Source organism: Mycetomoellerius zeteki, unplaced genomic scaffold (genome assembly GCF_001594055.1).
Source record: "Mycetomoellerius zeteki isolate Tzet28-1 unplaced genomic scaffold, Tzet1.0 scaffold4, whole genome shotgun sequence".
In the NCBI taxonomy this organism is placed as follows: Eukaryota; Metazoa; Arthropoda; class Insecta; order Hymenoptera; family Formicidae; genus Mycetomoellerius; species Mycetomoellerius zeteki.
This window is the reverse complement of record NW_017257391.1, coordinates 625,849-642,829: the sequence shown is the minus strand read 5'-3', so window position 1 is coordinate 642,829 and position 16,981 is coordinate 625,849. Positions and strand designations below refer to the sequence as shown.

Genomic DNA, 16,981 nt, shown 5'->3' with positions numbered 1-16,981 from the left:
ATTTTTTAAAACGTAAACGCGACCAGCGCGATATAATGAATATAAAATGTATTTGATAACAAAATAAATAACATGTCTAAGCAGCATTCAACAATTATCCAATAAGTGTCCCTTTCTGGCGCTCTTGATCACGATCATGTATATTGCGCTTTGTAAATGCTCTTCCAATGATATTGACGATGTGACAGTCAGAGATTTAATGATCTTTTAATGTGTGAATCTCCTACTCTTCTCATTGAGTAGTAAGAGATCCATTAATGTCCATCGATAGCGGACAAGTAGTATCTTTAACTGGCATTGCGCCTAATTTTTCACAAGACAATCTTCCGAACAATCTTCAGTTTATTGTGAAGAAAATTGGTAACTCTACCGTGTTTGCTACGCATGTATTTCTTGTATATAATATTCGAACCAAAGTCTTTATATTCTACAGTACGTCGTATTATAATCTGCTTCGTAGAATTCAGCATTCTTTCTTCCCATCTAAAAATAAATGAATTGTGAATTAGAGTTTTACGAATTTTAAATTAATTAATTCTTAATTAATTAATTCATTTTAAATTAATTAATACCTAATATCAAGGGCAGTGTTTTCATTATTAATAAATATAAAAATCAATTATGTATATTTACAATTAAAATAGAAATTTAGGTATATCATTTTCAAATTACTTAATTAACTAATTCCAAATTAATTAATTAATTTATTTCAAATTAATAAATTTCTTCTTGCAGATTGTGCCAAATTATATTTTCTTTACTGCAAGATTAATATGTTTGTTGTTTAAGAAAAATGTTACGAGTATATCCGTTGAAGACAAAAAGCGGGAATCTATTTTGCACATTCGCTAATCTTTTTCTTACTCCATGAGCGATTGTTTGTTTCTCCAAACTTGGTACCATTCTTGATTCACGTTAACATCGCTTAAATATACAATACGAAGCGACAACTCTATTGCAGCTATTGCTATTATATACGCCGGAGTTTCACACAAGTTTTCATCTAGCATAGATGAATCGATCTGTAAAAAAAGATTATCTATTTCTGTGTACAGTTTGTGTATTAAAAATTGAATCGCTATATAGTTCTTGTGTTTATAACTACCATATAACTACCGCAAAAGTAGATACACGCGATATCACTCGGCTTAATAATATTACATTGACTGTCTTGATTTACATTCAATATATAATATGAAAGCAACGAGAACGGATCAGCGAATCGTGTGTTGAATTTAACGGCGCAGAGAATCTTCTTCTCATATTTTAACAAATGTTTTTCTTGATTACTGTATAAATCTTTCGCCAATTCCAGAATTACAGTCGCCTAAAAAAGATTACTTTATTCCATTAGATATTTAACAAATTTATATTAAAATTGTAATATTATATATTTTAATCAACTAGTTATGTGGCAACATTCTCTTTTAATCTTTCCTGTGGACGAAAAGTTTTATTACCGATGGTATTTTATCACTAGGTGCATCTTGCTTGAGAATTATCCAAAGACACGCTAAACCCATTAATTGTATATCATTAGTTTTCACATGAATTCGATCAATAGCTACATTGAATAGCTTGACAGTCTGATAAATGACATGCGATGAATAATAGCAGTGTACCTGAAAGTGACTGTAATTATACGTACAACAGAGATCGAGATTGATATAATTTTGATAAATACGTTTTGTTGTTCTATGTAATCTAAGTAATAAAAGACATCTAAATGGCTTGTTCTTGTCATTAATAGAGATAAAAACTATTTTTGTAAATTTACAATTTTAACACAAATATTTATATCACTTTCCAATTTTTAACACTACATTAATTCGTAAAGGATACGTCCCGTTTGAGCATTCGTAAAGAACATCTGGATACGAATTCGCACTAAATGTTTTTAATGTTTTATATCTCTTTTAAAAGTTAAAAACGAAATTGAAGTAAAACCTATGTTTTTCAATGTAAAACTTTTGAACCAATCGATTGGCAACATTGAATTTTCGAAAAACAAAATGTTATTCATTCAAAACTGCGTGTTAAGTAAAATCAAAATTCACAAATTGGAAATTTTTCCTGGTGCGAATCCGCACCCAGGTGTCACTTACGGGTTAACATCAAAAATGTCCGTAACTATACTACATTACACTTACGCCAAGACGAATAATATATCCTACGACGATTCTCCTCTGTTCTGCGTTTACATTTTCACGCAGAAAATGAGAGGAAAGCCTCGGAGCGTTATCATCCCTCTTATGTTCCGTCTCTGATATGTCTTCCAAGTAATCACGTTCGTACGGTGTTTCGCAAATAACATCAAACTCGTTCTCCTTCTTAATCGCTAATTTTCGTGTCATTACACATTTTTCGTAATGCACCTTTTTGATAAAACCATTGTTAAATATCACAACGAGTGAATGATATAAGATAATTTATTTATAATATATTTATATTAATACTGAAACTTTATAGCAATACTGAAACTATAGCAACAAGCCTGACAATGAGTAATTGCAAGCCTATTCTAAAAGCATATTTAATTTGCATTTTAATCTAATATCAATTTGTACTTAAAAAATCACGACGCTAATCTTTTAACAGCATGAACATATATTGTTATGCTGTTTATACATATTACATTTATTTTACCTTTGTTGGAGTTAATGGCAGGAAGAAAGAGCCATCTGAAGGTGTTACGCTGTTAGAGCTATAAAGTGGTGTAGCGCCTAATAGATTATTATTGTCATCGTTCTCAGAAATAAAGTTTCTAAAAAAGAGAGATGTTTGCAACAATTTAAGACTCGGCAAAGCGTGTTCCGCGTGCTTGCTTTACCGTAATTTATTATAGAAACAAATTTATATATTAATTAATAATTAAATAATATATGATAATGAAAGAGATTAATTTTATTTTATTTTTAGGTTTTTTATGATTTACCTCTTGTTAGTATCATTTTGTGCTGTTAAAGGTAACTTATTTTGCAGAAATATCTCAATCTCATTTGATATCTGCTGAAGTGCATTCTTCAAAGAATCGACATTTTGGACTTGTTGAATACCTTCATTCAGATTTTTCGCATGATTTTGTGATATCTTAGGTTGCAAATTCATCGATCCAGTAATAGAATTCTTTTGCAAGTTGGTTCTGGAATTAATTTTATTGATACCAACCAATGAAAGAGTTTTATTATTTAAATTTGTATTAGCCATCATATTTTTGGGCACGGTACCAGCTGAAAAGATTTACAAGTAAAAGAAAATTTTTCTTCGCGTAATTAATATAAGCGCATACATATTTTTCTTATACTCTCTTAAAATATACTTACTACATGATTTCCTCATTTTATCTTTCCACATTTGAATACTAGAAAAAGTTCGTCTTTTAACATCATCTGTAAGATGTTTAATTTTTTTAATATTGGGTAATTGAACAACACTGCTTTGTACATATTGCAACGAAATTCCTCTGCTTTCGGAATGCGCTCTGAATAAAACATAATCAATTAATGTCATGATAAATATAGCATAAAATATAAAAATAGTCATTAATAAAACAAGTATACATATATAAGTAGACGTTAATTAAAAAATAGTGTAATATTTGTATATTAATTTTTGCTCCTTTAACAACAAAGCGAACTGTTTTATAAATAGCATATTATTTTATATATTATTTTCAATTAACATTTTTGTATCAATATTCCAAGGGCTAAATTTATAGCATAAAATAAGAAGAAAGAACGTTTTTCGTTGTGTATTTGATTGGTTTGAATTATGAAAAACTGAAAACAGTGTTATAAAGTTTTATAAAAAGCACAGAGAATATAGAAAAAAAACATTATATTTTGCTTTATAACAGAAGAGAAGATATAAACAAGTGTAAACATAAAGTTAGATGTAATATAGCAAAATATGAATATCATCTTTAATTTTTTATAATTTAGGAGATAAAATTTATACAATTATCCATGCGATATGTTTTTGTTCTGTATTTTAAAGTAAATAATATATAAATAAATTATACATTATACTCTCTATGTGTATAAAAAAACATATATTTATTGAAAATTTGTTTACTTATACATATAGTTACCTTCGATTGTTAAATAAATTGCTGTTCATGTTGATTTTATCTAAAAGAGCATTTTGCCGACAGTTACTTGAAGAACGTGCTCTAATAAAAAAAAACAATTTTTTTACATTATCTCATTAAGATTTTTTTATTTTATATGTACTATATATATAGGATTGCCCCGAACATTTCACAGCCAGATTTCGACATTTTATTAGAAATTTAATTCTTTACAACTCTCGTTTTGATATTTTTTGTTAAAAAGTGCATACATTCCCTTTTATTTATAAAAATGTATAAAATAATTATTATTTCATACAGAGGTTTTTGAACGATAATTTCGTAACGAAGCGCATTTTTCAATGCACGTTTATAGGAAATTTTTTATTCAAAATTGAATTTCCTATAAAATTTCAAAGTTTGGCTGAAACGTTCGGAGCCACACTGTATGTAAATATATATATATTGTTAATATATACATATTGTTAGAAAGAAGCATCAAGTTTAATCTTTAAGTTTTTACAACGGAACTAATTTTCTGCAAAACATCTTTCTTACCTGCGTGAAATATATAAATCAGAATTAAGTTTCTCGACTTTGTTAGTTGATTCGATTGTTTTTTTGAGTACTTCGTTATCTTGCCTTTCTCTTATCTCTTTTTTACGTACGTCTTTTCTCACACGAGACCGTGATCGACCACTTTCATTGCTATCGTCGGAATAAATCTGAAATTTTCCTCTGCTGATGGAAGAGTACTGTTGCACCATCGTCGTATTACAAACTGCATTATTTTCTGTATTTCTCAGTAACAATCCTTTCTTCTTTTCGCTGTTCTTGAATTCGTAGGATTTGCTATTTTTCGTTGTGTATATATTTTTCTCGTTCATAATTGTGTTATATTTCGTGTTAGAGTTCAATTCTGCCGTCTGAGGAATCTTCACCGACGTGATTAGGTGTCTAGAAAAACATACGTGAATTAATTTATCATTAATCAATAATTAATAATAATTAATATAATATTTCTAATAAGATAAATATTCCAGTGACCAGACATATACCTATGTCCGGACACATACATAAGATTTATTATTATTAATTTCAAATGCTTTTTTTATTACATATTATAATTTAAATGTATTTTAAGATTATTTTAAAAACGTTTGAGATTAATAATAATATAAACAAATATAAAGTTTTGTGTAAATGTCCAGACATAGGTACGTGTCCGATCATTGACATTTACCTTATATTTCATATTTGTGGTATATGATATGGAGAGATAAAAGTGATAGTAATGTAAATCACTTTTCTAAATCTATCAACTTGAAGTTATTAGTCTACTGAAGCAAATATTGAAAAAATCTTTTATTTCTCAAAATCATAATTAAGTGACACCAATATGGCTTTCACCTCTCTATATGTTTCAAATAATATCATAAACTGTGTAATGTAGGTATATAATTTATAATAACTACACGTATTAAATATATGTTAGAATATTATATTTTAATTATATCAAATACTTTAATTATATTATTAATCTGATGATAAAAATTAAAATATCACAAATATTCGGTGGAAAGACTCACTCAAGATATAACGCGTGATGTTGTTCGTTGATGACTCGCGAATGACTGCCAGGGAAATCAGCAAATCCTAGGAGTTTTTGCCTCGACTGTTTATACTTAAGTCGTCCTACCGATGTAAATAAAGCTACATGAGATAGCAAACACAACACGAAGAATTCAAAATTCGAAATAATTTATCCGCTACTTATTTTGCATCTATAAACCAGGAAAAATAGAAGACGGACATCAGTATAATGAAAAACGTTAATTTTAAACATCTAGGGGCTTTGTCAGGTTTTATTAAATAAGTTATAATATTCTAGCGACGTAGCATTCGCTCTTATTTACACTTTCAGTTTACACCCGCGGCTTATTCACTTTTTTCTTGATTCGATTGAAAAAGCTCATGAAAATAACGCGTTCTATAACACAGATGAGACAGCTGATGAACACCGCGGCGATTATAAAAAGTAACAGTGGCACAATATCGCCCATCTCGACCGATTTCCATGATGATTTTGCCTGCGATCAAAGATAAATGTATCAGCCTATCGGATAATAATTCAGCAAAATTTATAACTCGTACAGCACAAAAATTTACAGCAGCATTGCTGCAATATTTGCAATGTTGCTACAATATTTCTGAATGATCTATACAGTATGAGAAGAATACGTACACTCTCTCCGCTTAGTTGAACCGACCATTGTGTCTCCAGCAATCGCTGCAGGATCCCGTTGTCTCTCAGAAGAAGAATACTGCAACAAATAAAACGAAAATCTTTTTATTAGAACAACTTTTAATCATTCTAATTCATGTTAATAAAGCTTGCACGCACTTTGCGTTAATGATACCACGATACGGGCTGTTTGATCGCAAAGCCATTGCTATGGTAGACTGCGTGATGACATCCAATGGCTCCAATTTGCAATCAACTTTTTGCTGTAGCAACATTGCCATACTATCCAATGTCATAAAGGCATATTTGTCGTCCTTACAAACGCGTTCTAAGCCGTCCAAGTAATTACTCGGTAAATTAGTTTCCTTCATTAGTAATTCATCGAACAGCACGTTCATTATTTTATCCGATGTATTCTGTCATAATAAAATTATCATAAATCAATGTATCGTACATGAAGCTTTTCTTAAATATAATTTTTGTTAAAAGGGGCTAGAGAGAAAGAAAAGAGATTAATTCGTTTTTAGAAAAATTCACAAAAACGTATAAATTAATACTTTATATAATCTTATATATGAATAGAAAACATATTTAATTATAAAATATACTGTTACCGTATTTTTACTTCAAACATGTAATGTACTTTTTTTCTGATCTCTGATTTTATGGCAAAGATAATCTGAGAATTATTTTAAGCACCTGAAAAAAACTAAAATCTGCCGAGTCTCTGACCACGCCGAAACGATAGGTCTTATCTTTCAAAAGACCATCCATAGTCGTGAAGGGCATGATAAATGTTTTAACAGCAAGGAAACTAATCAAGGCAGCGGAATACGCGGCTACAATCACGACAGCCGATAGATGAATTATAAAATGCACAATTCTCACAGGATCCAGTGTCGATTGTTTCATACCTGATATTATTTTTCATAAAAACATAGCGGTCATATATTTAAAAAAAATTAGTATACTAAAAAAAGTGCAAGCACTCGAGCAGGGGTTGGCGCGTAAAAGTTGAAGTTACCTTGATTGCAAAACGCTCCTGTGACAAAAAACAAAATTTCTGTAAATCTCAAACGGTTGTTATTTCGAAGATATGGAGATGTTACTGCAAATAATCTCTGAATGAGCACAATCGTTCCGCTCGCAAGTACAATGAAAAAAGCGATGACACGCCAGATATTTGTGGAGAAAGGTGCCGTGTAGGCATTCCATTTTACATCAGACGATGCAGGCCTTTTAATATACGCACGGCATCTTAAAACAGAAGGAATATAAATAATAGACAATAAGAATCTCATTTTTAGACATGTGAGAACACAATCTAGAAGATAAACTAGAAGCCTATATCGATCGAAGCTAGATCTTTAATGCTTTAAATAATTTTTAATGTGAATTATATATATGCTATAACTTGCATATTTGTAGTCCTTCAAACTGCGAATTTGGTTTTCCGGACTTATAAACGCAATTAAACTACTGGAATAATACGAATTAAATTAATTGATAATTTTGATGCACGGCATATTAGAAAGATATCAATGTGCTGAAAAACTGTAAATAAGCCTCGGTAATCTAATGACTTAGGATGCTCTTACAGAATACAAGAGATCCGGGTTCGACTTCCAGTCGAGGTAATATTTTTCGCAATAAATTTATTTACAGTTTTTCAGCACATTAACATCTTGCTAATATGATGCCTTGTATCAAAATTGTCAATTAATTAATTCGTATTATTCCAGTAGTTTAATTGCATTTATAAGACTGCGTTCCCATGGAGAAAGAAACAGCGGAACGGAATCAGAATGGAATATTAACAGAAAAGAGATCAGATGAGGATATCTCTTTTCTATCAATATTCCGTTCTGATTCCGTGCCGCTATTTCTTTCTCCATAGGGACTCAGCTTAAGTCCGGAAAACCAAATTCAGCGCACAGTTTGGAGGACTACAAATATGATATTTATGCAAGTTATAGCATATATATAATTCACAATAAAAATTATTTAAAGCATTAAAGATCTAGCTTCGACCGGTATAGGCTTCTAGTTTATCGATAAATAATGGATTTTAATTTTGTTAAGCCCATTCCACAATTGCGTAAGTGTAGTTATAAGTGGTTGTAGTTGTAAGAATTGACTAATGACAATCGAATATTTTCCTCATATTTAATTGTGATTGATTAAGTCTTACAACTACAATCACTTACAACTACTCTTACGTAATTGTAGAATGGGTTTTACCTGACTTACATGATCTGGCTCATAAACTCGCGAGTACATTTATTTTTAATGAACTCGACACAATCTAATAGACTTTCTATAATAAGCCATTACCTAAGTTTTAAGTTTTTCAGCCGTAAGAAATTGACCAATCGCAGTCGAATGTGAGAAAAATAATCGACCATGATCAATTTCTTACAGTTTAAAGGTGAACGTACATATGGTAGAAGTAGAAGTAAGCAGTAAGCAGTAAGCAATGAGACCGCCATCTTTCATATGTATAGATATACTGGCAATGTTAATTGCCTACTTCATACGTCTTACTGCTTGCTGCTTACTTCTACTTCTACGTGCGTTCACCTTAAGACTTAAAGCTTAGGAAATGATTTGTTGTAGAAAGTCCATAACGTATCTAATAAACAGTTAAAAGCTGTCATTATACGCAATGTTACATTTGATCTTTTTACATCATGATCTAATATGTCAGTGACTACGTTTACACGTGCATTTAGGCCGCGGCCTATACAATAGACGTCCTTGTTTATCCTGTATATTAAACAAAGACACCTATCGTATAGATCGCGGACTAAACGCACGGTGTAAACGTAGCCACTGACATGTCAGTTACATTTAGTCTTTTTACATCATGATCTGACATGTCAGTGACATCTTACATATAAACTCATGAGTACATTTGTTTTTAATGAACTTAACACAATTTAAAGTATTTAAATAAATACGTATTAAATTTAATACGTCTGTCTATGAACCAACTAATAAATGTCCTTTAAAACCTTATCAATTTCGCACATATTTTAATGTTTTGCGTGTTCTGATGCTTACTACAGATACAGTGTTTTAAACTACCTGAGAAAAATGTTATATAATGGACATATTATATATATAATTATATATAAACTATGTCAATTTATTTTTTCCCGAGTAAATATCAGATATCTCAAGTTTGTTACTAGAATTTTGTTCGATTAAATTTAGATTTCTATATGTATCTCATTTAGAATTTTTGAAGAGAGAATATACTACTTGGTTGTGTAAATAGGCAATGTAAAACTGATAGCATCTAATCTATCCGAGGTCATCATAAACTCCGTCGCCGCAAAGTCAACGTCGTTGTTCATTAACATCCCGATCGCACCCGTACACGAGCCGTCTGGTAAACACATGCCCCACGATTTGGCTTCCTTGTAGGTGAATCTGTAGCACATTTGGAGATAAAATCAGTTTTTATGATCAGTAATTCTGTCGCAGCATGTATAAGAAAGGAGTAAACAATTATTTCCAAATGACAATTGTATGTCTTTTCCGAAGGAACTTCACAGCAAAAAAACTGTCAAAATCAAAATTAAATAACCAGAAAATCATGTCAAAATTATTGATAATCTTTTTTGAACAACAATAGTTATTGCAATTCCAGAGCAAAAGGAAGAAAGAAAAATCTAGGATGAAGGAGCTATAAGTCATGTTACGCAACCTTGCTCCAAAATGGATTATTTCGAAAAGAATCAGAATAACAATGTAACCTTGTTAAGATATATTATCATTTTTATCGAACTTAATAATAAGTACTTAAATAACGAACAAAAAAAACGATTATATTTTATTTGTTGCATTATCAATTAAATATTAATTTAAGGAATTATTATATATTGTTATTATTTATAAAACGAATTATATGCTATAGTGATGTCTACTATATCTTATTTTATTTGTTGCATAAAATACGCTAATTTAAAATCGATCGTTCTTTACATCGAATATTATGGTTTGTTTTGATGAAGAAGATCTTTTATATTATTTAATGAATCTTATGATATAATTAGGTTTTATCCATCATATAATCCAAGAACATATTCGGAAAGACGTCGAAGAAGTGGCGATGGACGAAAAAGAGAGATCTTTGAGGAAAAAGCGGCGGCTAGTGAGGACGAATATTTTCGAAGAGAGACCGCGAGACAATTGAAAGAGCTTAGAGAAAAGCAAAATCAAATTAAAGAAGAGAAAAAAAATAAAAAGAAAAATGATAAAGCAGCGGAAAAAGACATAAAGCAAAAAAAACCTGATCAAGTTGATAAAACCAAAAAAAAACCGGATAGAAAGTGATAAAATACGAAAAACTAATACAATACAGTATAATATATTACAATTATTAACTTGTGAATAAATTATATATTTTTATTTGGAAATTGTTATATAGTATAATCGTTAAGTTTTAATAGCGCTTATTTTATATAATATAGTAACTTAATAACAGAGCGTATTTTATATAATATAATAACTTCTCTCACGCATCCAATATAATTTTTATATGTTATCTGATAATATACTTACGTGCAATTTAATGCCTCCTGCAATAGCAGTATTACTTCTCCAAAAAAACCACTTATTTTCGTTATTTCATTTCGTTCATTGCGATGAAGCAAACTGATAGGAGGGTCCTATACGCATAAAATTATTATGCCAAAAATTAAGGTGCTTTAAGAATCATAAATATAATTCTGTTTTCAAAAGTGTTATATAAAAGAACGCAAAGTAATAAGTGATTAACAAAAATACTTTTCAAAGCATTATTATATCGTGTGTAATACAGAACAAGAAAAATTCATAAAGGCTTATCTCTATTAACAATGTTTTGAAAAGTGCTTTTGTTAACAACCATTATTTTGCGTTACGTCATTATCATCTTCACCTTTTTGAAGGTGATAAAAGTTATTTTACTAATTATCAATAATTTAAATATTATTATTTCTTTTTTAATAAATAGTTAACCACTAATTGCACGTTTGATTAATATAAATATCATTATAACCCTTATGTGAAAAATAGGATGAGCGACCTTACGTGGATTGATGTAACGCGTATATTCTGGCCGAAAAGATTGTTCCTTCTTAAAAATAGGCCATGCTTAGGACCCTTCAGACCATTCCTTACATCCCATATACCAAACTGTGACGATCTTAGCTCTCTTCCTTTATCAACTTGATAAACTTCAGTGATGATTTCTCTGCCGGTTACGTTGGCGCTACTCTGAATCACCATGAACTTACAATCAAACGGTACGTAAATCTCAAAGAAGAAGTCTTCGAATTTGGTCTCGTTATTGAAGAATATCATCCAAGTGGGATAAGCCATCGTGATCCATGTTGCAATCTGCTACATTTTAGTAAATAAACATTCATGCCAATTCGCTTAGAGAAATTTTCCAGGCTTTGCTTTATGAGAATGCGATAATAAGAAAGTAGTATTTCGCGTTTTGAAAAAAAAATTTTCGAATCTTTAAAAATATTTTGAAAATTTACATGAAAATAAACCTTTGTGTCAAATGTTCTTAATTCGTACATTTATATATATATATATATATATATTTATATTTTATATATTTATATATATTTATATATTTATTACATATTTATTACAATAAAAATTTAAAAAAAAAGCTTTCCTATATTTTTATGTGCATTAAAAATTTTTTAAGACTAATAATAGAAATAATATTATATATATCGCAATAACTGAATAACGAATTAAGTCTCATTAGTATTCTTTAAACTTTTAAAAAATAATTACATGAGCAAAACCATCCCTTGTATCTTCATGGTCGTTAAACAGAACGAACAAAGGTCTCTTGATGTGAAAATAACTTTGCCCAACCTGCAAACAATCAAATGTCTTCTTCTTTGATAAGAGATAAATGCATCATTTATGACAAAATAATCTTGCTACTTATTATATAGCTCTTTATTACAAAAGAACATTTCTCTTTGTTGAATAATTAAATATTACTGATTGCAGAAGAAAGGCAAATCTCTTTTCTCTTTAAATGCTCACTCGTGTGCTGAACATATGAAAATCCATGAAAGTGGTGCGTATTTGATGGGTCACGCTCAGGTATCTTTGAAGAGCCAGCAAGTGTTCATTTTCTATAAGTCCTGCAAAGTGCAAGTTTTCAATATATGAAAAATCGATTGCACTAGCATGCCAAAAATTATTCTGATTGACGCCATATTCTGCTTTCGCATTGTTCTCACCTTGTGTTTCAACAAGATTCGGATTGCTGTGCAAAAATACAATGCACGTGTTATTGAAGTAGTCACGGATACTCTTGATCAGACCCTCGTACACATAAACTGGCCTGATTAGTTGACTCCACGTGAAATCGAATACAAAGACGATCAGGCCTATAATGATCAAGCATAAATCGGGCTTACAAAACATCCTTCCTCGTGCAACTGTGTAAATCGATGATCATTCGACAACAGGGATTTAACCGATTTTACGAGTCAGCTCGACGATCAGGTTGAACACAATACACAAAAATCCCGGATTCGATACATTTAGTTACATTCACATTGCGTTCTTTGTAAAAATTACAGTGAAAAAAGTCAATTTCATTTAAATGTCAGATAGGGACTCACAACATTACCCGACCGTTGTGCATGTTAGAACGTAATAATAAAGTTTTATTTGCGCTTCGATCGCATGCCTGATCGCATTTCCAGATCGGATCAAGAACTTTTTTATATGATTGAGTCCGTAATAATTGTACAATATTCCGCGGATTAAAATGATTTCGTAGAATGATTGATTCGAACGCGGCGTAAAGGTTCACTCGACTGCGCTTGTATACGACAAAATCGAAACTATTGCTGCATTGCCAAGAACAAAACCATTTTCTTAAGTAAACACGATCGCCTGATACGCACGCCCGATTCCGCGAGTTTGGCATCAATTATGTATTCGCTCATTTAGCACGTATTTACTCACTAGTATATGTAAACCGAGTCAAGCCATTACTCAAACAATTCTTTCTGTACATTCTTGTTAGTGGAGTGAAATATTGTTTAGCAATGAGCAAAATGATTTGCGAACTTTGCGAATAGATTTATAGAGATGAATGATCGACGGAAATTTCCGTTGATATTAATCAAATGAGATGAAAGCGATATTAATCTGATAAATTGTAATTCAATAATCATGGAATCTAATCTTACTAACAGCCTGTTGCACTATAATAATTTTTATAGCTAAATGAAAACTATGACTAATGTGACTGAGTTTTATGGACATACAATTATACATACAATTATAGAGACTAGGAATTATGTAAGAGATTATCAGCATTATTGATTTGTCCTACTAACACAAAGCTTTTATAATAAAAAAGCTTTTATAATAAAAAAGCTTTTATAATAAAAAAGCAACTTATATATACAGTATATATTCTAAATTCCCAAGCAGAATAAGAAGTCACAATGACATCAACGTAACGTTAAAATGAATCATAAATAATTGAAAAACTTTTCATTTTGGAATCATTTTGACATAATTTTATTGATATCATAATGACTTATTATTTTTCTCGAGTCTAATCAGCAAATAGCATCGGTATGATTTTTTAATATAGATAAAGCAATAATTTATTCACGTATCACGGAATATTTAATAAAAGAATATATAATAATGCATTATAAACATTTCCCGATCAAATATTAGGATTATATATACATATTCACATTTAATTTGTGTAACGCTTTTTTTTAAATTAATTTTACATATCCCAAGTGCGCACTACGAAGTAATGTAATGGTAATGTACATTAAATATGTTTTAATATGAATTTAATAAATTTTTAATTTTTAATTTTAGATACTTTAAAAATTAAAATTTTTTAATTATCAAAACCAACGTGCTCTGAGAGTACTATGTATGTACATATATATACATATATACTTATACGTATGTATATGCACGCGATATGCACAATAACAAAAAATAATTTCTTAGCTTTGTATATAAGTAAAATTTCGTTTATCCAAATATATTGGGGGATATAAAACGGTTCTCTCCGATAACCGAACGATTTTTTTTTGGAATTGTCTTGCCCCGCGATATGTTCAGATAAATAGAGTTCTGTATGTACAAAGCTAAGAAATTATTTTTTATTATTACCCATATCATTTGTGCATGATATTTCCAAAGTACGTTAGCCCCGAAAATTAAAAAATTTTAATTTTTAAAATATCTAAAACTTAAAATTTAAAATTTATAAAATTTATATTAAACATACTTATTGTACCTTTCTAAATAGTGCGCGTCAGTGATATCTAAAATTTTTTTAAATTAAAAAAAGAACGTTACATAAACTTGTTTTTCATTATTGCGCATATCATATACCGACATATAATATGTTCAGTAATAGCTCAGACAGTATACAATATTTATAGAATATTTACAAAATATTTGTAAGATTTATTTTTAATATTTTGTAAATATATATATTATTTTTGTGGTCTCTTAAATTGCACAGATCATAGATATTTATTATAAAAATTATAAAATATTCATCGTGTATATTATTGTATATGAAATATTTAATATATATTTTATTAACATTTTTTAATAAAACTTATATAAAATAAGTATAAAATATTTATGAATATTTATTATAAATATTCTGTGTTGTTGGGAGAGCTATTATATTTAAATACTATACTCTCTTCTCTATCATTTAGAGTTCCAATAATAAGAACTACATCAAAAAACTGAAGTCGACACTACGAAAACTACGTCGAGCTCTTCCTATCTAAATTACAACTTCTATTATCCATAATTTGAATAATAAGCTCTGATATGAGTTCGAATATTTGAAACTGAACATAAACTTATATAGAATGCAGATAAAAGGAATTCTACTGCAAATATTATCACCAACAATGTTTAACTTATTTTAAAGAGTTTGACAATCCATATTGTTTCTATAAAACGATAAGTTTTATAGTCAGTTATGCATGGTCACACAATTGAAGATCTTAATTTACTAAAAGCCATAAAAAAAAATGAATATGATCTTTCTTTCATTTTCTAGGAAAAACAACATGGATTGCCAAACTCTTTGTGATAATATTTGCGGTAGAATTCCTTTTGTCTGCATTCTATACAAGTTTATGTTCAGTTTCAAATATTCGAACTCATATTAGAGCCAAATTATGGCTAATAAGAGTTGTAATTTAGATAGGAAGAGCTCGATATAGTCGACTTCAGTTTTTTTAATGTAGCTCTTATTATAAAACTATAAATAGTTTGCCTTTGTCTTATTAACTTTAATGGCACATTTTTAGATATATTTGCGCAAGATACTAAAGCGCACAAAGTATATAATTGCTATTTTTCTATCATTTCTTCAGGAATTTTATTATAAAAAGTATAAGTGATAACAATAAGTACTAGCAGCAATTTTTAAAAGTTTATTGTAAGTAAAATCTATGACTCATCCGCAAAAATTTTTCGCAAAAACTTTTAACTTATTTATGTAATGTTTATGTATGTACGGATCCATTATGTAAATTATAGTATAAGAGTGTACTAAATATAGTATATATAAGAGTACCACACAACATATTAACATTAGTCATTCTCTTGGTACGACAGAAAAGTATGTTACGAAAACTTATCTATGCTATTCTCATTTTTTTCTTTCGAATAATAATATCGCAGACCAGTCGTAAGTATTCATATACGAATACACATAATACATGCTTAACCCTCGGACAGCGGACGTCGTGATACTCGCACCCACGGCGGACGCAGGGTCAAAAGTGACCCAAGAATGAAATTGTTTTAAAATGTTTGAAAAACAATTTTTTATTATAATATGTATAAAATATGTAGAAAAAAAAATAAAAACACATATTTATCATAGAAACAAATATCCATTTATTCATTTTTCTTCACAGTTGAAAAGATTGAAAAGAGTAAACAACTCTAATTCACGAGTCTCGCGAGACCCTGTGTCCGCTGGCGGAAGGTTAAATATAATTAAGTAAATTCTATATTACATTCAGCAGAAACTGAAGAGTTTAATGTATTGAATATAGAAAAGATTATTTTGTCTTCCATAAAGGAAGTGCGGTCATTGCTCATGCATTTTTTATAAAATATTTCCGTTATAGATTTACAATATTTAAAAAACCATATAGTATTTGTTATCATAAATTTACTGAAATTTCTAAATTTTTACCTATTTTTTTTAATTATATTATTAATTATAGTAATAGATTATTAATTTTGTATTTGAAGTTATTCCAACATTATGGTAATTGTTTTAGTCTAATACTATTCCAAGTTTTACTCTTACATCTTATATGGTAGCTTTATACTATATTTTATATTCCCCATACAGCACAGAATTTGCAGCAATATCGCTGCAAAATCTCTGCAATACTACTACAATGCAATATTGCTGCACTGTTGCATTGTAGCAGTGTTGCTGCAACTTTTGTGCAACTTTGCTGTAGGGGTCCATAACAACATGCCGATAAATATATACATTTTATATGAATAAATTAAAAAATTGCGAAAAATTTTTAATTGTTACGGATGGGTTGTATACAATACATATTATATTAACATATATATATATATACAAATAT

At 29.4% G+C, this 16,981-nt stretch overlaps 2 protein-coding genes across 2 annotated transcripts; both read right to left on the bottom strand.

Annotated features, from left to right (window-relative positions):
- Positions 1-80: 80 nt before the first annotated feature.
- Positions 81-5,845, bottom strand: LOC108726218 (uncharacterized). The gene is made up of 11 exons (XM_018453663.1): positions 5,659-5,845; positions 4,628-5,026; positions 4,091-4,171; positions 3,324-3,481; positions 2,936-3,230; positions 2,647-2,764; positions 2,151-2,375; positions 1,461-1,622; positions 1,106-1,327; positions 865-1,022; positions 81-483 (listed from the first exon to the last, which is right to left on the bottom strand). Exons 2-11 carry the CDS (start codon positions 4,954-4,956, stop codon positions 312-314), a joined length of 1,920 nt encoding a protein of 639 aa, XP_018309165.1. The 5' UTR covers positions 4,957-5,026; positions 5,659-5,845; the 3' UTR covers positions 81-311.
- A 79-nt stretch (positions 5,846-5,924) lies between these two features.
- On the bottom strand, positions 5,925-13,174 carry LOC108726219 (ionotropic receptor 25a). The gene is made up of 11 exons (XM_018453664.1): positions 12,581-13,174; positions 12,381-12,481; positions 12,120-12,203; positions 11,394-11,705; positions 10,884-10,990; positions 9,579-9,749; positions 7,339-7,571; positions 7,014-7,228; positions 6,474-6,730; positions 6,315-6,393; positions 5,925-6,159 (listed from the first exon to the last, which is right to left on the bottom strand). Exons 1-11 carry the CDS (start codon positions 12,765-12,767, stop codon positions 5,995-5,997), a joined length of 1,911 nt encoding a protein of 636 aa, XP_018309166.1. The 5' UTR covers positions 12,768-13,174; the 3' UTR covers positions 5,925-5,994.
- Between the last annotated feature and the right edge of the window lie 3,807 nt (positions 13,175-16,981).